Source organism: Periplaneta americana, chromosome 14 (assembly GCF_040183065.1).
Source record: "Periplaneta americana isolate PAMFEO1 chromosome 14, P.americana_PAMFEO1_priV1, whole genome shotgun sequence".
Taxonomy (NCBI): Eukaryota; Metazoa; Arthropoda; class Insecta; order Blattodea; family Blattidae; genus Periplaneta; species Periplaneta americana.
This window is the reverse complement of record NC_091130.1, coordinates 88,318,948-88,342,402: the sequence shown is the minus strand read 5'-3', so window position 1 is coordinate 88,342,402 and position 23,455 is coordinate 88,318,948. Positions and strand designations below refer to the sequence as shown.

Sequence of the window (23,455 nt, the reverse complement as noted above, 5' to 3'; positions counted from 1 at the left end):
TCTCACGCAACATGTGCCAACGCTGTATAGCAGCGAGCACTGTATTGGCTTAGCCCATATGCCTTCTTATTCTAAAACCACTATAGTAAGACCTTCACCCCAAAAACGACATACTTCAGGATTGTAAAGGCTTAAAAGGAACGGTGCTATCTCAATACAGAAACCGCACAGGATGGACACTACAGTGAAAACGAGTTTAGACTTTGTGGGCTACAAAGAGAGAATGCCTGACATAATCTATAAATGTTAGATTTATACTTGACAAATTATCAAGTGGGGCATGGAATACCCGAGTGAATTTCTGAAACTTCATTAATGGTATGCATATATTTCTATATCTAAACCAACATTTAATCATCTTCTGATGATAATTTTTCATGAAATTTTTATACTGCAATCCATTTGTAGGATACCTGTTAATGAGGTCAACAAGCCATCCACGTGGTGTTCTAGAGTCTGGTGGTAGCCGTGCATATAAGTCTTCATCTGGAATATTTGACCCAGGTGGAACACTTTCTGATGGCCGTGATCCATTAAAAGTATGGAATCTGGAAAAAGGATGAATGTATTGCAGTCCAACAAACAAGTTGTTATAAATATATATATATATATATATTTTAAATCCCTGAGTGTACACATACACAGAAAATCGCATTTTAACATTCCAAAGGATACACTTAAACATTGGATTACTGGGAAACGAGAAACCTGACAGAGGAGGAGGAGGAGGAGGAAGGTAACTCTGAGAAACACGTAGATATATCGAAACCAATGGAAACAGGATTCACAAAATCACATTACACCCAAAGCAAAGAAAAAAATATGAAAAATATCCAACGGAAACAGGTGTAAGAAAATGCAAGAAAATAATTACAGCAGTCCTTGAATTATTTTGCCAAACTTCTATAACAGTCGTAAATTTCCAAGAACTACCAGTGACCTATTTAGCACAAATAACTTAATAATATATTTATTTATACTGGCAGAGTTAAGACCATAGGGCCTTCTCTTCACTCTACCAGGTCACAAAGTATACAAGCAATGAAAATTTAACAAAAAGTTAAAGAACTGAATACTAACATATTAAAAAAAAAAATAATAATAATAATAATAGCATAACAAAATCGACACTAAACAACATGAAAATAATACCATAATAGAAAAAAATAGAGTAAAATACAGATCTAAAGATTGGAATATAATAAAAGTAACTCAGTACAAATAATTAATAGAGAAAACAAAGAATACAACAAAATGGAATGTAATAAAATAATAATAAAAAAGGAAAAAATACGAAAATTAAATAAAATCCACAATAAAAAAGGTATGATAATAAATTCATCTTATGATCAAGAGAGCAAAAAAAAAGGGGGGGAAAGGAAGGAAAAGAAATATATATTTTACAAAACTATCGCAGAGAAAAGGGCTTATTATTGAACAGACTGTATTGAAAAAGTGCAATGTTAGTTTGCTTTTGAAACTGGATGATGTCCGACATGTTGTGGTAGAGAGTTCCAGAGAGTGCAGAGATGGTGAAAGATGAAGAATAGAAGGATGTTCTGTGTTTACGAATGGAGAGTGTGATATGGTGTTGTGAGCAAGTACCTATTTCGTGATATGAGGGCAAATGTTGAAAATGAGAAACTAAATACCTAACATTAGAGTTCTGAAAAATATTGAAGAGTAATGTGAGAGAGTGAATAGTTCTTTGCTCTTTGAGATGGACCCAGGACAGCATATTTAGTGAAGGTGATGTGGTCAGATCTACAGACGTTGCAAATAAATCGAACACATGCATTATGAACATGCTGTAATCTGTCTATCAATATCATGTTAAGGTCCAACGATGCTGACTAATACACTGAGGTTGCGAGAGAGAGAGAGAGAAGGGGGAGGGGGGAGGGGGAGGGGGAGGGAGAGGGAGAGAGAGAGGGAGAGAGAGAGGGAGAGAGAGAGAGAGTGTGCACGCAACACTGACTACACTATTAGTAGAAATGTAAATGTGTATCTACAAGGTCTGTCCGAAAATAAACAGATTTTCCAAAAAAAAATTTTAATTCAATGTTCTGTACAGCTTAATCCAATTTACCTTCAAAGTAATTTCCTCCACAGTCAACACATAGCTCTCAGTGCTTCTATCACTGTTGGAAACCTTTCTGGAATGCTGTTTGTGAAATAGCCTTCAGCTCCCACAACAAATTTTCCTTTCTTTCTTCTATGAACTTGAAACTGCATCCTTTCACGGTGCTTTTCAACCTAGGAAATAAATGTAAGTCCGCTGGTGCCAAATCAGGTGAATAGGATGGTGGGGTACAACAGTTATGCTTGACAAGGACCTCTCCTGTAAGAAGAGCCAAGTGCAGGGGAGCATTATTGTAGTGCATTATCCATGATCCATTTGCACATGCTTCAGCCTCTTCTATCTCACAGCCTCTCTCAAACATTGCTATACTTGCACATAAAACTCTTCATTCATCATTTGATCAAGTGAGATGTACGTGTAATGAATATTCATTCATTCATAGTGTTCTGCCCAGGGACAAGTCTTTCATTGCAAACCCAGCATTCTCCAGGCTTTCCTATTTTCTGCCTTCCTCATATGATCCATATATCTTAATGTCGTCTATCATCTCATATCGTCTTCTGTCCCAAACTCTTCTCTCATTCACCATTCCTTCCAGTGCATCTTTGAGAAGGCAGTTTCTTTTCAACCAGTGACCCAGCCGATTCCTTTTTCTCTTCCTGATCAGTTTCAGCATCATTCTTTCTTCGCCCACTCTTTCCAACACAATTTAATTTCTTATTCTGTCTGTCCATTTCACACGATCCATCCTTCTCCATATCCACATTTCAAATGCTTCTAGTCACTTCTCTTCACTTCGTTGTAATGTCCATGTTTGTGCCCCATACAATGCTACACTCCACACAAAGCACTTCAATAGTCTCTTCCTTAGTTCTTTCTCCAGAGGTCCGCAGAAGATGCTCCTTTTTCTATTAAACTCTTCCTTTGGCATTGCTATTCTCCTTTCGACTTCTTGGCAGCAGCTTATGTTACTGCTTATAGTACATCCCAAGTATCTGAAACTGTCCACTTGCTCTACTGACTCATTTAGAATTCACAAGTTTACCTTCTTTACTTTTCTTCCTATGACCAGGGTTGTCGTCTTGTTGACATTTATCTTCAGTCCATACTGCTCTCAGCTGTCGTTCAGCTTCAGTAGCATATCCCTTAGTATCATCTCTTCTGCTAACAATGCCATATCATTAGCAAATCTTAAGCACTTTATTCTTCTTCCTCCTACTATCACCCCTCCCATGTTCTGAAAACAGTTCTTCACTAAATCCTCCAAGTAGATGTTGAACAGGGTAGGTGATAAAGGACATTCTTGTAATGAATAATAACATTAAAATCAAAGAAGACTGTGAGCATCACTTTGACATTTGAGCAACTTTGGCAAGCTTTTCTTGGTCTTGATGATTTTCCCACCCACTGTGAATATCGTGCTTTTTGTTTCGATGTCATAACCATACATCCAGGTCTCATCACCTGTTATAATGTTCCTCAGGAAACTATTCATCCTCATTTTATTGATTTCTATCATCTTCAAAGAGTTCAACAAGTTTTTCTGAAAGCAACCGTGGAATGAAGTTTTCAATCAAAATAGGATGACATGAACATTAAATCCTACTTCTTCTGCAACTTTACAGATGGTCAATCGACAATTTTCCCACACCACAGCATGCACTTTCTCAACATGATCATCATCACTCGATGTTGACAGCCATCCTGGTTTTCCTTCATCTTTGAGGGAAGTTCTGTCTGCTTTGAACAGCTGATAACTCATAACATTGTGTACAGCTCATTCTTCCCCATAACCTTCTTGCAACATTTTCATAGTTTCTGGTAAGTGTCTTTCCCAAATTATAACAAAAATTAATGCACAAGCATTGCTCTTTGAGAATCTTCATTTTCTTTCTAAACAAAATCGGCACTACAATAAAACAGTATTTCAATTAAGTGCTTCCTGACTGAAAATAAACTTCGCAGAATGACTCAATAAATGGTATGTTACTTGTGATGAATCCCTCTATGCGCCACTACAAGCAGATAAGCAAAGCAGATAAGCAAGCACTGACTCATTGGCAGGCAAGTTCGATTTCTTTTTGGACAGACCTTGTACATATGTGTTACAGTTTTAAGCAGGACGAAGATGGACATCACAATCCTCAATACTTACTCCTCAGTCCTCTACTGCTACCCATAAGAAAAACAAACAGTAATTCCCTCATCTGAAAACAGCAATCCTTTAGTGCAGTGGTTCCCAAAGTGTGCTTCAATACTTATCAGGGGACCCTTGGTTGATAACATATATTTTGAAATCAATAACATAAAACTACCGTTTTTCTCGAAGCGATTTTACAGTATTGTATGCGACTGTACTTGTGAAAGTAGTATATTGGAAGATCTCACCTCTGTATGAGCTGCCCTTCGAGCTGTTGTAAAAAGCACAACTTTCTTTTTTCAGTTTAGGTAGTCAATTCTATTGAAAATTCTTGTCTCCTTGGCGAGGGTGGCAAGTTATTAGTTAGATCATATCTGTTTGGTGTGTGAATGTTTGCACTTTTTAGTCTCGAGATCAACAGTGCACAAATAAGTTTTTATAAATGTGCTCGGAAACTTAATGTCTTAATTGTAAAATAAATTTGATTGACAATGTTATTTTGTTAGCAATAAATTATGACACGTATTAAAAAAAATTAATATCGTCCATTGTTGTGCAGGTGCAGGTGCTTCTGCTACTTTTTTTGTGAAGTCAGTTTTTATTCATTCAGTACGAGCAGGCTTATGTGAGGTGTTCGTGTTGAACTTGTGTTAATAACCGCGTCTATTTGATTCCGATAATAATAATAATTTAATATTTCGAATAATTTTAATTTTCATATTATACAGTGTCGTCTCAATGGATCGGTGGCTAATAAAAGTCAATAAAAATGACAGTTCTGCAAATTCATAAACCAGTCAATCACCTCAGTGCTGCTAATTTAAGAACAGTGAATCAACCAAAAAAAAAAACGAAAATATGATGAAACAAAGATTTAGCAAAATTCCTATCACCGAATTAATTGAATTTAATTTGAGGATCCATTAATCTTTTTTCCAGTCGAAAGGGTCTGCGATCAAAAAAGTTTTGGACCACTGCTTTAGTGAATGCAATTAAACACAACTAAAATTTAGACATTCAAAGTATGCATTGTTCTCTTAATATTATATTACAATGGCTGAATATTAGCCCGTCATTGATCCTCTTTGCGAACAATATGTAGTCTTAGTTACTTTCCTAAATAAAATTGTCATTTAAAAAAACAAAAGAAAGAGAACATAGTAGATAGTAGAAGGGAGGAAAGCCAGAAACAAAAGTTTTGAGCTAAAATATTAACACAGAACAGTTTAAACCACAGGCCAGTACCAATGTCTAAAAAATTTTGCCTATCACCAGTGCTGTTACGGTAATTTTTTTTGACCATATACCCCCATCCCCTACTTTTCTCCCTTTAAAATATATTTTACTCACCTCTCTTTATTCCTCCGACCATCATTTAATGGATATTTTTATGTTAAGGAAGAAGTACAGAAATTGTTTTGCTTTACTGTTCAATTATAAAACAAGTTTTATTTAAAGAAGATCCCATGAAGCTCTCACAGTAGCAGCACACTTGTCTTGATGAATCCTGGAGCATGTATATGCAGTACTTCAGTTTTTTTTTTTCCAACTATTATATACAGTATATGGTTGTGGATTCTAGAGGTGAAGAGGTGGATAATTTATGTTTATGAACATCAAAGAACATATATTAGGAACATCAGGAGATCATCTAAGATCAGTATCTCCATGTGTAAAACTTACGCACCCATATGCCATATTGTCCCATATGAGCAAATTTGTCTCTTTCCCATATGATTAATTAAAAATGTTAGCTATGACACCCATAACAGCACCGTCTATTACTACTCACAACACAGAAGATTTTACGCAATGTTTCATCTCAAAACATTTATAATTGTTGTGGACATTTTCATCCAATATAGCACAGAAACTTACTTGTTATTTGGATTAAAGACCATAGCAAGTAGGTCTAACAATGGAAACCAATCCTGAGACAGCTTGACTACACAAAGTTCTACCAAACGTTCACAGTTCTGGTAAATACAGTGATGAATGTTGTATTTCCAACTGTTAACAGCATCATCTGTCAGGATTTTTGTGAAAGAGATGGTAAGACCTTCACGGAAAAATCGCTGGCATGCTTCACTATGCACATCCAAACCTACAAAACAGAACATGACTTTTAATTGTAACATAGCTGACATTAAGTTTCACTGATACCAATTCCATGCATAAAAACACACACACGCTCAGTCTCTCCCCTCCCCCCTCCTTTTTCATTTACTTCCTTTCATTATGAAATTACTTCATTTGCATGTCTCTCTATGTTAAAAAAAAATAGGTATAATTGTGCCATTATGAAATTCCTTCAACGATGACGACGAAAATAATAATAATAATAATAATAATAATAATACAAGTGAAAAAACTATTACTGTATAATAAGTTCACTTAAAAACAATTGAGAGGGGATTTAAGAATGTCCCAATGATTGCATGAAATCTCTATACCAAAATTAAAATAATAAAATACATATATGTATTTTCTTTAACACTGTAGTGTAGCCTATTTTGAGACTCATGTACGAGGTTGTTTTGAAAAAATTTTGCCTCCTAATATTATATTTGAAAATATGTATAGTTATTTGAGCAAAACAAAAAGTGGTAACTTTCTACAACTTTATTGCTAATATCAATATAATTATTTCTCCACATAGTTGCTTTGGCGATCAACACATCTCTCCCAACAGACTAGTTTCTTGATACTGTCGCTGTAGAATATTTCACTACATCCTCACTTCTGTCTGCACTACATCGTCAGAATCAAGGTGCAATCCTATCAGGTGTTCCTGTGTTCTTTAAGTGTTGGAAACAATGAAAATCTGATGGTACCTGATCGAGACTATATGGAGGCTGATCGAACACAGTGAAGCAAAGTCCCATTGTGCACAAAGTTTTCAGAATTCCAGTTCTGCGATTATAAATTTCTGTCATATGCCACACTAAACTGACAGCTGCTCCTGCACTATGCAACAATTTCGTCTAATGAGTTCGACACAATTCTGATGAGAGTCATCAGTTGCAGTGCACGGCCTTCCACTCCATCCTTTGTGGTGGAAGTTGAGTCGCACCACATTCATTATAAGCACAAACAAACCAATGTCGTACAGTACTGATGTTTACATATTCGTCTCCATAACAGCCTTCATTCTCCCTATGAATGTCAATTGGGGCCACATTTTCTACCATTAGCAACTATCACAGCACGCTGCTTCAGATGCACTGACATAGTGCTGTTACATGCTGCCATGTTTGAAGACTATAATTTAGAACTCTCTACCAGCAGAGGTACGAAACTTACGGTCAGTGAAGCAGAAAAGTTAACCGAGTACAACGTACAACAGTTAGGACTCTGAAATATGTTAACAATAACACAAAAATTAGAAGACATTACTTTTCAAAACAACCTCGTATATAACCCATATAACTAATATTTCTAAGACTACTGTATAGAGAACTTCGAGGCACACTAAATAAAGAATGGAGATGGACCACGTGGAAAACCACTTACACTTCTGTTTCCATGGTACAAGTGACATCAGAGTAGACTTTTCATATCTAATGTTACAATTCTCCTCTCTTGCACTTCGAACATAGATGTTTCAGTCAAAAATATATGCGCGAAATATACATAGTAGTATTAATGGTTAGATAATACCTCTGACTGAGGTTCTGGTTGATATGTACAGCTGTCAAAAAAAAAAGTGGCCGCACTCGTGAACAGCGAATATTTTCAAAGTCCACTTCGGGTCGCGGCGATGTTACACGATGCATGTGCTTGTACAAGCAGTTCCGGAACTATGAAAGTGTTCCATATCTGCTCCTCGCAGATCAGCGGTAGAGTGCTTGTTTAATGATTCAAAGGTCATGGGTTCGCGCCTTCTTCAAGTTTTCATTTTATTTTTTAATTGTTCTTTAGCAATGTAAATTATATTCAAATTATCATTTATATCCAGTTATCGTACTTGATGGATATCACGTTATTTATATTTTGTTATCGTTCTTTAGAGATATGAATAAAATTCAAGTCATCATTTGTATTCTGTTATCGTTTTATAACGATATGAATAATAATTATTACTATTGTAGCTACAGTATCTCCAATGGGGGTTAGCCCTATTTTACATATGTATGTTAGGGCTATAGTTTTATACACAAAAAAGATAAGCATAAAGAGAAAAGGAAAAGAAAATTAAATTAGCTTACGCAATGTAAACAAAACATAAACAATCCGTAAATTAGGCATTGCGATTGCAAAACAAATATCAGTTATCAATTTGAAACATACAAAAACATTAACACACATACGTAACATTTCTATAACACAAATAAGCAGCTTTCCGTAACATACATCATAAATTAATACACAATAGTCACACAAACACAATCAAACTATAATTACGACATTGCGACGACATCAAGCATCCCATAACTGACTCACATACATAACAAATCAAGCATCCGTTGCAACACATACACTTCAACATAGTAACCACACTTTTAAAAGTTACAAATTTGGCTCCAAGAAGAATAAATAGGACACTGTTACTAATTACTATTCTTCTACAATTTCTTAAATACATCTGTAATAAATCTGTGAAATTCCGATATGAATAATATTCACGTTTTTTATATTGTTATCGTTCTTTAGCGATATAAATAATATTCAAGTTATCATTTATATTGTTTTCCTTCATTAGCATTATAAAATAATATTCAAGTCATTTATATTGTTATTGTTCTTTCGCAATATAAATAATCTGTATTTTATGTAGGTAATTATTATAACACAAATAAACATCTTTCTTTGTAAAATAGGTTATTTTATTTAGATAATTAAATACGTATTATATAATATCTTATATTAATTAAACCGATATTTATCATTTATATTGTGTTATCGTTCTTTAGTGATACTGTATAAATAATATTCAAGTTATTTATATTGTAATCGTTCTTTAGCGATATAAATAACAAATTTAATATTAGGTTTGGAAAAATCCAGTTGCATAATACTGCTATTAGTTTTTCTTTTTGTATTATTACATTATACTATCTTGAACTACAATAAAATGAAAAGGAGTAACGAGGAATTGAACCTGAGATGCTGACATCTAAATTCCGACGTTCATCCGCTGAGCTACGAGGGCAAAAGTGTGGAAACATTTTCGGAAAAATTGGCCCAATCACACTCTAAGATTTTCTGATGATTCGTAGAAGCTAGTCCAGGATGCCGGGGGCAAAGGCTAATTGAGATTTCCCGATCTCTGATAGGGTCAAACATCCTGATAGAATTAATATTTAACCCTTGCCGTGACTTTCGGTGAAGTCCGGAGGGCCCAATTAGTCAAATCCACTCTCCTCATCTCCACGCTTGGGCCCCCTGGAATTTAATAAGATGTGAAAGAGATAGTGGTGTGCGGAAAGCAACGGGATGTTACCGCAATTAGGCCTATCCTTCCCAAGAAAAACTGCAAACATGAACAAAGGAAGCTTTAAATAGAAGAAGAAGGATCTTCTGTGGACCTCTGGAAAAAGAACTAAGGAAGAGACTAGTGAAGTGCTTTGTGTGGAGTGTGGCATTGTATGGGGAAGGAACATGGACATTACGACGAAATGAAGAGAAACGAATTGAAGCATTTGAAATGTGCATGTGGAGAAGAATGGTGCGTGTGAAGTGGACAGATAGAATAAGAAATAAAATTGTGTTTGAAAAAGTGAGTGAAGAAAGAATGATGCTGAAACTGATTAGAAAGATAAAAAGTAACTGGTTGGGTCTCTGGTTGAAAAGAATAGACGACATTAGGATATGTGGATCATATGCGGAGACTAAGAGGAAGGCAGAAAATAGGAAAGATTGGAGATTGCTGGGTTTGCAATGAAAGACCTGCCCATGGACAGAACACTTATGTATGTTCAGAATGCCTGGATTATCGTGTCTAAAAACAGTCGCTATTTGCAAAGACTAGTCAATTCCATGCCCACTCGACTGCAAGATGATCGAGATAAGAGGAAGATAGACTAAATATTGAATTGTGGCTTTTTTTGTTTTGTTTTTTGAACGCTTAATTGTTTGAATGTTTTAAGGCCGACGCCAGTAAATTTGTTTTATGCCACAAAAGATATTTTTATTGAGAATAAAATCTTTTTTCTTTCCATTTGCAGCCACAATATCATAATGATAAAGTCATGGCATAATATATTAATGAACCTGATGTTAATTACTAAAATAATCGTAAAAGAGAAAGGAGCCATTATGTATAGTTTGTCTCTCTCAAAAACAGAACAAAAAAGAACATAAAAAGCACGTGGTTGTAGTCGAACGCAGGACCTCATGAATAAGAGGCCTGAACGCTACCATTATGCTATCGATAACACACAGAATACTTCAATTATAACTGTAGATATCAGGCAACGTGGTCCAACAACATGTAACATCGATTGTCTCCAAATTGTAGCGAAGATACCCGAAGGGCACTTTGTTTCAGGAGAGCGGCCACTTTTTCTTTTGACAGCTGTACATATATTATCAGGTAGTACATCTTGATGATGTGTGTCAAGATGTTTATAACATCTGAAGTCTGATTAGTGTAATATAACGTAGCTCAGTGATCACCAGCACTCGCTGAAATGGGTAAAGGGTAAATGGAGCAATGTGTTGTGCTCCGTCGTGCAGCAGGAAGAGGTAGACAGCATATCCGCCAGCAGCTACGAATGCACCATAGTGCAGTGTCTTCTCCATGGTGAGAGACACTAGCCCCAGAGTGCTGTGTGCTGATGACCGCTGATGTAGCTTGTCAGTGATATATGCAATGGAGGGGGAAAGGAATTAGTCACACTACCCTATTATCTTCTAGCTTAGTTGCCTCATAAGTGGTGCCTTGTTGGTATCACCTATAAGGTTCAGACAGTTGGCTAAACAACACCAGTCACTGTGTATCCTTTGTGCAGGACTCCATATCAATCGTTCATAGCAAAGGAAAGACAAAAAATTATTGAAATTCTAAAAAAATGATAATCAGGAGGCAAGAAAGAACAAGAAGAAAATATGATGTGGATGAAACCTGTATCCCTGACTAGAGTAAGAATAAAGCATAGCCTAGCTTCAAAAAAACAATTAGTGATGACAAAATGTTTCACTCACAGAAACAGATGATTTCAGAAATACAAAGTTGTATAGGAGTAGTTTTGGGGTTCAAGGCCAAGATTTTAAATGAAATGAATTTAGCTTCTGCACAAGAACCAGCATTATAGAATTCATCACTTTTAAATAAAAAGAAATACAATACCCCTTTTCTCCTTTTCAAAAGCATCATCCACTGTCAAGTATTAGACACTTGTGGATCCATTACAGTCTCAAGCCAGCACTTTTTAGTTTTCCCAAATTTTGGCAGCCTCTTGGAATACACGACAAAATTTGTCTTGGTCATGTGATAGGGTTCTTCTTCTCCACATATTATATGAACTGAACCCTATCCTGGTTGATATATTGGTCTATGGGATTGATTTCCAGTTCCCCAGAATGTCTTCATTTCCCCAATGACTGAGTAACAAGCATTCTGCAGTTCTTCTCATGAAATATGTCCTCCCAAAATTAATATGCAATCTACACAGACATGAAAATTCTACACATCCAACCAAAAAGCCAGAAACTAAACACACTAGAACAAAACGAAATATACACACACACAAAAACACATCCAAATGGAATTCTCAACACACAACTCAATTTCAGAACACACACACTCTTTGACTCCACATTACACTACAAAACACACCCCCACAGGAAACAAAAGGCGCCAAGACCAGCAACAAAAAGTTCTGAAGATGGCCAATAGCATAGTTGAGGATATTTCAACTAATATGTTCACTATCAATATAGACAAATTACATATAGACTGTACAAAAAAAAAAAAGTAAAAGTACTAAAAAAACTGTGCACTGAAAGATCAAAAGACACAGAGAGTGTGTTGAGTGCTCCAAAAGAATCAGTAGAATCAAAATCTGATAATTATGAGGATATTAACTCGATGTTTAGCATGGATGTGTAGCCTACCATGATGTTCAGTGCCAACATCCCAATTAATAAATTAAATAATCTACATTTTAGGGAATTCCTAGAAAAGTACATAGAAAATTAATGGGTTTTCAATACTATCAAGAGTAATACTGGTATTAAATAGAGAGGAAGATGTCACAGAAATACATCTTCATAAGGAGCAAAGTTTAGGAACCGGGTTGTGTAATCTTAAGAATAATCCTGGAGCAGAGTGTAGAATGACAAACCACTTAGCACTTAACATTTATAGACTACTTGACAAAGTGACGAAATTAAGCCGATAGAAGGAAACAGGAATACAGGCTTGAAGATCTAGACATTGCAGAAGAGGTTTGCCTTCTGGTTCAAAGGTTCACAGATATGAAAACAAAAAAACTATAACGACTACAACAAAAATGTTTAGAGTAACGGTAACAAAATTTAATAAATTAGAGTGAACATACCTATAAAAGATACTCTTAAATTCTCTAGGGGAAAAAAGAAGAAGTCAATTCTTTCACTTTTCAATGATGGGCATCATGCAATATCCTAACGAAACACGAAAAATATCAGCCAATAGGAATATCTTGTACTACATCATGCACCAATAACGTCATGTATTATTGAAACAATTTTTTTCAATATAAAATCATTTCCAGTGACGTCCACAAGTGTTCAAGTTCCGTAACTTATGAATGTACATTATTATTCACTGCAAAAATCACGATGAAAATGATCATGGCTCAAACATATATTTACTAGTATCTGACTGTACTCCATGAACACGCAGTGACGAACTGTTTGTTTATAACCTTATCTATTGCATTACCTGTGTTCAGCGTACTATATACCCAATGTGTCTTTAACTTCAGTCTTTAGGTAGCTGGAATATGGAGCCTAATCATTATATTATAATGGATACCATCTCACTGTGGCCTCAGTGGTAATGAAAGGGCAGATTTATTCGCCAAAAAAGGAAACCAAAATTCAACAATTAAGTAAACAAACAATTTGTTATTTTAGAATTATATCATTAATGGCAAATTCAAAGACGAACTGAAACACCTCAATCAAGTATCTTGTGAGAGAAAATTTTGGAAAAATATAAAAGATGACAACTCATCAGTACCAGATGGACCAAGAAGAAAGGCTGTTGCAATCTTCCAGATGACTATTGGACATGACTGTTTGGCTGCTCACTTACAGAATTTCTATCCTCCCATCTTCCTCCTGTGTCATGAAAGTGGTTGCATCATGAACAAAGAACATTTAACCAAATGTGCAAAATTGATTGTGGTCAGAACTTAACGACATTGTATTGCGAAACAAGATGGTGAATGACAATATGGCAAGTGCTTGAATATTATAATAATAATAATAATAATAATAATAATAATAATAATAATAATAATAATAATAATAAAAATGACTGTAGGCAATTGTGTTGAGATACAGTTCATCATGACGTTATAGTTATAAGATTCAGAATAGAGCCTGGGGAATTCCATCTTGTGTTTTTTTTATGGTTTAGAAATTATGTTATTTACACATGTTTTTACGTATCTTTCATTCTTTAGGATTTTCCCTCTCATTTCTATCTTCATTAATTGTAGCATTATGGATTTAGGTGGGATTCTGTCAAAGCCTGCTTCCAAATCTAACTTAGCAGCGATTATCATTTCTTTATTCTTGAATCAAGAATATACACTTTCTGTAAAATATAAAACTGCATCTATTGTGCTCTTTGATGGTCTAAAACCGAGTTGATAATCATTAAGTAAATTTTCAGATTCCAGAATCCATGTTAGTCTTCTGTTGACCATTCGTTCTAATAATTTTGAAAGGCATGATGTTAAGGATATCAGCCTGTATGAGCATCATTCAGTTAGCTTTTTATTACGTTTCAGTAAAGGAAAAATAGTTGCTATTTTCCGATCTTCAGGGTATTGTCCAGTTTCCTAGATGTTATTGAAGATGTTAAGTATCTTTAGTAGAAAGGATTCAGATGCATTCTGTAACATAGCATTATGAATCAGGTTATCTCCTGTTGCTGAATTCTTCAGTTCTTGAATAGCAATTATTAATTCATCTTTCGTGATCATGCTGTCGGCTTGATATCTGTGATTAAAAAGATGCAACATGTTGCATGAGAGTTCTTGTTCTTCCTTTGTCATAATCAGAGTGATTCAGAACACCTGTAACAGTCATTTATTTCAGAAACTAGTGCATTAAAATTTTCGAGACAAAAATATTTGTAACTGAAACACATGTGAACTTTCACTTGAGCTTTATTTCATCAATCAGTCCTAGCAGGAAGTGGCATATCACTTTAAAATTTCAAATAGGAATCCGGGTCAAATAGGATACCATTTGATAGAGCTCTTCAAAACAACTTTCACAAAAAAACGTTTTTATCAATTCCTACGCTTTTAATGAAAAAACATAAAAAAAGACAATGTCATCAATATTGAGAAATGTTACAAGACGAAAATGTAAACAAAATAAGTCCATTTAATGTTGACATAGTACAGACACACAATTACCTGGCTGAGTGTAGACCTCGTGATCTGCAGCATCATCGAGGAGTGAATACAAGTAAACTACCTCTTCCCCTATGCTCGCTCAGCAGTGTTCCCTTCAGTCACCGCAATACAGTACATACAGCCAGGTCTACATGTAAACTGCACTTAGCCAGGTAATAAGCTCAGGTGGCCTTGCCGACCAATGTACAATAAGAGGGAAGTGTTTTGTTTTCTCTGCACCTATGTATGTAGGCTACATTTTTTAAGTTTTGCAATTAGTTTCGTAACTAATAAATTAAGTACCTAAACGTTAAGAGTGATTACAAATGTCTCCTACATACTACAAACAATGATGTTTACACAAATCAGGAAGGTTTTGATATGTTGACAGTACTCTGCGAATCTTGTAGAAACTTCTGGATTGTTGAGTATCTGTTGCTTGCAACGTGCTTGTCAATCTTGTAATGTTTTCACGAGTCTTGCTGCTTGTGTACAAGCAACTGGACAGCTACGCCTAACCATAATCCAAACAGACGTATCAGACAACATGTGCAAGACAAGAGATCAGCTGATGTCATTGCTACTGTTCTTGTCAATCTTCACAACTCGACCAGGAGAATTGCTAGGGAATCTGGCATTAGTCAGACAACAGTGTGGAGAGTTCTGAATGGCAGTAAATACCATCCTTACCACATCAATATGCACCAGCAGCTTGAAGATTTTCAGAGTCGTGCAGTTTTCTGCAATTGGTTATCAGGCAAAAACCGCCAGTTTCATCACAGTATTCTCTGGACAGATGAAGTGACATTCAAGAAGAATGGGGATGTCAATATCCATAATGCTCGCTACTGGTCTCAAGTCAATCCTCTCTGGCTGAGAGAAGTGGACAACCAGTAAGATGTATTCCAAAGCAAAGAATTTCCCTGAGCTCTATGATTCAGTACACATGGCTAGACTCTTAATGACTGGCTGCAGGTAATTCCCACGAGACATTCTCTGTATTGCACTATCCTATACTATTGGAATAAAACCATGAACCCTCGTGTCCAGTTCTTCAGTTGGTTTTGTACTGAGATCACTGTTAAGAATAATTTTGCGATTCTTACTTTCGCTTAAGTTGGTTTAGTACTGAGATCACTGTTAAGAATAATTTTGTGATTCTTACTTTCGCTTAAGTTAAATGTGTATGTACGTGTTATTTGTTTAATTTAAGAGTGTGTGTGTGTGTTCCTGTTTGTGAGTGAACAATGTCTGAGGGGAAGCGAAAGTAAGGTAAAACTACACACAGCAATGCAAGGGAAATAATATCAAATGTAATTAATGTGACAAAGAATCAAGAAATAAATAGTTGACTCTTCCTCTTGTCCGTGCAACAGAGAGGGCTTCCAGGTATACCAACATGTCCACATGGACAATTAAAACCATAAGAAAACAATCAAATGAAAGAGATGCCACGGGCTCCCAGTCATCTCTGCACACTCCTGGGAAATATCGAACCAGGCCAGATGAGAAAAATGTCAGTACACTAGATGATTTTGATCTATGCGTCATTAGGCAGACTATGCAAGAGTTTTATACATTAAATAAAAAAATTGTATCTACATGTACAAAACTACTCTCTACAATCCAGGAAAAAATTGACTTCCCATGGGGGCAGAAACTCTTACGAAATCTTTGCATAGGATAGGATTTAGATGGAAAAAGTGCAGCAATAGACGAAATTGGCATGCGAAAAACTTAATGGCAATAAGAAAGTTTCACAGTTAAGGGAAAGAAGTATTTTATTTAGACGAAAGTTAGGTGGACAGCAACTCACTTTCAAAAAATGCTTGCAGATTGAGGAATTATCGGGTGTTTGTGCTGATGAAAATGCAGCTAATAGCTTAATAATGATTCCTGTAGGCTCACGAGCTGGATTTCTTCAAGTTTCCGCACTATTATACAAAGCAGGAACTACCACCAGAAATTACCATAGCCAGATGAATGGTTTGAACTTTGAGAAGTGGGTCAGAGAGAAATTATTGACCAATCTTCCTCCGCAATCTGTGGTGGCATTGGACAATGCTCCTTATCATAACGTTGAAGAAAATAAGGCTCCATCAAAATATGCAGTTAAAACTGAAATGGTCTCTTGGTTGCAGCACCAGGGTGCTGTCTGTGACATGACTATGAGGAAAGAGCAATTGTATGAAATGGTACTTTTGAAAAAGTCAAAGGAAAAGAATTTCAAAATAGACCAAATCCTGAAAGCATATGGCCATTCTGTTATAAGGTTACCTCCCTATATGTGCGATCTTAATGTTATTGAGCTTGTGTGGTCTGAGGTAAAAAAATTACGTGCGTGAGCATAATGTATTGGAAGATTATGTAAGTCTCTGACACAACTAAAAGTATTAACAGAACAAGGAATATCATCTGTAACTGCCAAAGATGGGAAAAATTACTGCAGCCACATAGAAAAACTTGAACAACAGTACTGGGATTGTGGGGGTGTTGTTAATGATGTCATTGATTTCATCATCACAGAAAATCCCAACAATGACAGCAGATGATGACGAATCATTCAGTAATAGTGAAGGTGACTTCTCTGATTTGGAACCTTGCCCAGCCTTTATAAGGTAAATTTATTACTACTGATTTTATAGCATAAGTTTTCGTATATTTATTATGTCTTTATTTTATATCTATGATTCAAGGAGAATGTTTTCTGATTAAGTAGTAGGAAGTTAATTATTATCATTTTTCTGTTATATTATATTTAATGTGACTTTTGATCCATCATAATTTTCACCTCTTCAAGGAGAATGTTTTCAAGTTTGAATGTAGTTGCATTGTTTACAGCATCAGCCTGGCTCAGTGGACACATGCTCACTCGCAAGATAAGAACAATCCTTCTGTTGTGGCAATTTCGCAATCAACGACTGCATTTCTCTCAGGGAAGTTCTTTGCTGTGGAATACAGTAGGTGGAGTGTCAATGACACTGAATCATTGGACCTTATTTCTTTGAAAGTACTCTGAATGGTGTCATGTACGTTGACTTACTGAAGAACATCCTCAACCAGCTTTTGGAAGATGTGCCACTGGCAACATGAGCAGTAATGTGTCTGCAACAGGATGGTTGCCCAACTCATTTCTCATTGATGGCATATTATGCAGCCAATCAGCTCTTCCCTGGGCGATGGATTGGGAGATGCAGTCCTGTGGCATGGCCAGCACAATCTCCTGACTTGAATCCTTTGGATTTCTATCAAATACTCTACAATGTTAATACCGGAAAGTTCACGGTAAAAGTGGCGAATGACTCACCAGTGCTATCTAGAGGCAGGGATTGTAGGCAGCGAGGATGACATGACGAATGGCGTGTTGAACTGTGATATGAGCTTTGTTCTTCAACAAACACATAATGTCCTAAGGATTATTCTCATTATAGTTCTAGTCTATCCAATGTCAGCTAAATGTGGAAATGTTTGTTCTATGTTTTGTAAAAACTATGTCTAGCAAAATATGTTAGATCTTTCTTCAGATTTCCAAAAGATAGAGATTGGGAGTATTCATGTAAACACTAGTAGAATATTACTTTTCTGTTATAAGATGATGATGATGATGATGATTATATTATTATTAGTATTATTATTATTATTATTATTATTACTGTTTCTACTACCGGTACTACAGTCTTTAGAGACAATTAATATTCGATACCCTCCATAAAACTGGCTTCATTTATACATTGACGGATCCTTGATCTCCAGAGAACAAGGTGCCGGTGCAGGTGTTACGTGCTGTCTCTTCTCACTTTATAGATCTCTTGGGTATGGAACAACAAGTTTTGATGGTGAAATCATTGCAATAAGTGAAAGTCTCAGGAATCTTCTATGCCACATCAGTAAATTTAAAAATGCAGTTATACTGTCAGACTCCAAAGCAGCTATTCTATCAATAGTCTCTAAACACACACCTTCATCTCAAACAGCAGAAATAACTAAAATGCTCTCTCAATTAATACCACTCAATAAAAGAATTGTATTCCAATGGATACCATCCCATTGTGGAATCCTGGGAAACGAGAATGCGGATGCTTTAGCAAAGAAGGGCAGCACTGCTACTTACAGACCTGTTACTAAATCTACATATTACTCTGTGAAAATATTTATTAAATCTACATACTTAGACTTCAACAAACAAAATTTGATAACACAATCCCAAGGGACAAAATGGAACTCTCTGCATTAAAATCCACAGTTAATTCCCGATTTACCACGAAAATCGTCTGTAGCTGCATTTAGATTGGCAACAGGCCATGATTGTTTGGCCAAACACCTGCATGGAATATATCAGTCCCCTAACTGTCCATTGTGCAACTCAAACCAAGAAATGGATTCGGAACACCTCAAAATCTGTACTTCAGTGGCTGGTCATGATAATATCTTTGAAAAATATTGGAGTGCAAGAGGTCAAATGACTTTATTGTCAAACGCCTGGCATTAGAAAACAACAACATAATCAAAAATAAATCTGCCCAAAATCAACAAAATTCGGATCAATCATTTTGGAAGCAAGATTCAGATTCCAAGTCTGACCCAATACTTATACAGGGTTTGCCAATTGATACAGAATAGCACAAAATGAATTTTACAATTAACATTGAAAAAAAAAATACATTATGTTTTTGATATAAATGGAAAATAACTTGTATATACTGTTGTTCTCATATAAATGATTCCTAAATATCATGACTGAGTAATTATAGTTATCATTGTTATCTTGGAGCTTTTTATGAAGCTTAAAACCTAGGAAATTTTATTGACTAAGCCCAAGATAATATACTATGGGCCACATAAATCTGATGATGTGACACTCAGGCTAACAGATCATGATTGTTTGACAAGCCACCTGCACAGAATACGAATTTTCCACACATCCATCTGTGTACTGTGTGACGCAAATGAACAGAGGAACATGGAACACATCAAAAGATGCACAGCACTGCTACAATATGACATCATACAAAAATACTGCACCTGCAATCCAGTTTTGAAAAGGCACAAACTTGTAATTCTGATTTCACTAAAACAATGGAGCGATCATTTGTTCCTTTTGTTTGACCATTTGTGGTTCATTGTGAGTTTAAGAGGAATTATTCTGCGTGGGCACAAACCAATTATACACATCTTTGCACCTCTACAAATAAGCACTTTTTTTTCTAATGGAGAATCATCAGAATTTCGCCTCCTAAATACTTAGACAGCAGAATTAAAACACTGATTGTAATTATTTTAGATTTACTATTTATTACTTGTACCATACATTTCCAATTAAACTAAATACCCGGATTTCTGCTTTCTAATGATGTCACTATTGAGTATCAATTAGTGAGCAAGTGACCATGATTAAATGATTACTTGTATAGTAGGATTTTTCAAAGGATCCCCAGTCGGTCTCTTTTGTTGCTAGAAGAACTTAGCCACATGATCCACCCCGGTCATTAAGGGACGCGTGCGGAAATTTCTAGGCGCGCAGTTGTCACATTTTACATTGACTTTGCCACGTAGGTATGAAACAATCGTATATTTATTTCTATACAACAAATTGTACTTTCATTCAATCAATCACGAATTAATGAATGGTTAATTTTGAGTTACTGTGTGTATAAACATCCATTATAGAATCTTTGTACGGTCAACTTCTTCAAACTAATATATTTTCATACTTAGACTATACAAATAATAATAATAATAATAATAATAATAATAATAATAATAATAATAATAAAATTACAGAAGACTTTCAAACAGCGAACAAAACACTTGTGAATTGTTTCAACGTAATAAGAAAGACTGCAGGTAGTGTTAGCATTCAGAGGAGAATTGGCAACATTTATGTTTGCCTCAGAAAGCGGAAACAGAGATTACCCCATCCCCCGAGTGGACAGAAAAGGTTGGGGGGGACCATCTTATTTCAAAAGACAACCGCTCAGTGTGCGGTAGCCTCTGTCTTTAACTGGGGATCCAAAGAGTGATCCTACTATACCACCGAGAAGGCTGCCAAACTTGTCTGTGTTTTTCAATAACCAAAAGATTTCATGAATTAGAAGTGGTATTTGGTGGTTTAAAGACTCAGTGGTACAACAGAAAAAAATGGTACTCTGTGGTGTACTTTTCAACTTTTATTTTATAGCTCAGTTTTTAATTTGAAATTTTAAGCCGAGTTTGTAGAAAAGTAAGAGAGACTAGAATATTTTATAAAAGCATCTTAAAATTATTTTCAGTAGATTTCTTCCTATAATACAACCTGCTTTAGGCATTTATATCAGTATTCAGATTGTTTCCTCTATATATCCTACAAAAATTTCTTATTTATAATAATGTTTGGAAAAAAACAAAGTTTGGCTCCATGAAGTCAGTAGCATCACTGTAAATTCATAAACTGTACATCTTATAAAGGCCCAAATAGAAGGCAAACATGATTTTACATTGTGAACAACTGGAATAAAATAAAACAACCAGAAAATAAGAGAAATAACTTGTACGAAAATTCTTTAAAAAAAATATTAACTGAGAAATAAATAATAAACATAACAGATAATTCTGTTGCCTTAAAAATTAATAATATTGTCACACAGATTTAAACATTGTGTTTAAAACTTGTTTTAATCAACGGATATTGTTTTAAACAATTTTGAACACTTTTTTGTTTTAAACATGCCAACTCTGCCCTGTTGACTAGGCAGATGAGTCCCTACACACTCGTATACAGTTCAAGCTGGACAGAGTGCAAGGGTAGTGATTTTGCAGTAAAAAAAAAAGTTATGTAATGTGGCACTATCATTAAGTGATGAAGTAAAAGTAAAGATAAAGAAAGATGAGAAACGAAGTGTATGAGAAATAATGTTGAAGTTCAGTTGTAGAAAACACAGGTATGAGACTTTAAAAAATCAGGATCGTATCATGAGTGAGTGGTTTGCCGTCATGGTGACATAGAAACACAAAATAATTGGTTATAAGGAAATAATTGAACCATTGTGGAGAAGGTTCTTCAACCCCTATCGAAGACCATGCCAATTTCTGGACCTATTTCGCAAAGCAAACCCTTGAATTGGCAAAGAAATTAGATAAGCAAGAATTCAAGCTTCTAATAGATGGCTCCTAGTCCAATTAAATAATTTGCAGTGATATAGAGTACAATATTATAGTATAATGTTATATATTATATTTAGTGTGATTAGTAAACTTTAATAGCATTTGTATGACTTCAGGCTTTCTCGGCATTGATTCATAATGATGGATTCACAGGCTATCAGCCGAGTTAAAGTTGTGGAATACTCCAAGCTTTCGGCTACTGACTCTGTAGCCATCATCAGGGAACTGATGATGCCATGTCTGAATGTTGTCTTATATATAAAATGGTTCGGTCAGATAATGCGAGATTGGTTAGCAGTGGGACCAATCCTGCATCATCTGACCGAACCATTTTATATATAAGACAACATTCAGACACCGGCATCATCAGTTCCCTGACGATGGCTACAGAGTCAGCAGCTGAAAGCTTGGAGTATTCCACAACTTTAACTCAGCTGATAGCCTGTGAATCCATCATTTAATAGCATTTAATAAGTTATGGTAACATTTACATAGAAAATGAGATTTTCATCAAGGTAATTCATGAACAGAATAAGAGATAGAAAGCTAATTTAATGGAGTATTGAATAGAAATTTTGTACTTCTTGCAGTTTGCAACATACCATTTTCTTTCTCATTATACAAATGAGAAAATATTCCATTTTAACTTCACGCCTGAATAATACAGAAACCTGTCCACAATGGAACAGAAACTAGTACCACTTCACTTCTGTCTTGATAGGTTTCACTTTAGTCATAATTAAAGATAATTCTATGTGCATAGTGTGATCAAAGGATGTCTGATATATTCGCACATGTGTGCGAAACTCAAAACAAATAATTATTTGGAAGATGGACATTTATAAACTTTACAAGGCAGGTGATCACTATTTCTAACGTGTGATCGTAGTTGATGATCATGATCATGATCATCATCCAGAATTTACAAGTTATGTAAGCTCTCTGCTCCAGAATTCACAAATCCACTTAAACTTCCAAGTAACTATTTCAATTATTCACTTTAAGAATTTGGGACTGTGTTGTAAATTATCAAAATATATTCCTTTTATACGACTAGAAGCATTTGAAATGTGGATATGGAGAAGGATGCAGCATGTGAAGTGGACAGACAGAACAAGAAACGAAGCTGTGTTGGAAAGATTGGTTGAAGAAAGAATGATCCTGAAACTGATCAGAAAGAGGAAAAGGAATTGGCTGGGTAACTGGTTGAAAAGAAACTGCCTTCTCAAGGATGCACTGGAAGGAATGGCAGATGGGCCATTCCACGAAAATGCAACATTTTCACGAAAAATAAAAATCTCACGAATCTCTGCTTGTTATATGTCATTTTTTTCGTTGTTGTTGTCTAGTGCCTTGCATTTGGCAATGAAGCCATTAGCATTTGTTTCGTTATGATCCGAATTTTTTGAATCTCTTAACACTCATTGTGTAACAACACGTATGTGGGAGAAAAAACACCAAGAAGTCTGTGGTTTAAGAGCGCGAAATTATCTACTAGAAATCACAAATTTGAATGCACATTTAAGGCAA

At 35.4% G+C, this 23,455-nt stretch overlaps 1 protein-coding gene across 5 annotated transcripts in view; it reads right to left on the bottom strand.

The window, feature by feature from the left end:
* faf (ubiquitin carboxyl-terminal hydrolase-like faf) overlaps nucleotides 1-23,455 on the bottom strand; it is a 607,647-nt gene that overhangs the window by 575,472 nt on the left and 8,720 nt on the right. For all 5 annotated transcript variants that reach the window (XM_069845718.1, XM_069845714.1, XM_069845717.1 and 2 more), the window contains exons 4-5: nucleotides 6,102-6,327; nucleotides 414-548 (exon numbers count right to left, since the gene is read on the bottom strand). In XM_069845718.1, coding sequence (XP_069701819.1) covers nucleotides 414-548; nucleotides 6,102-6,327 — 361 coding nt within the window. The remainder of the gene's footprint in view (nucleotides 1-413; nucleotides 549-6,101; nucleotides 6,328-23,455) is intronic.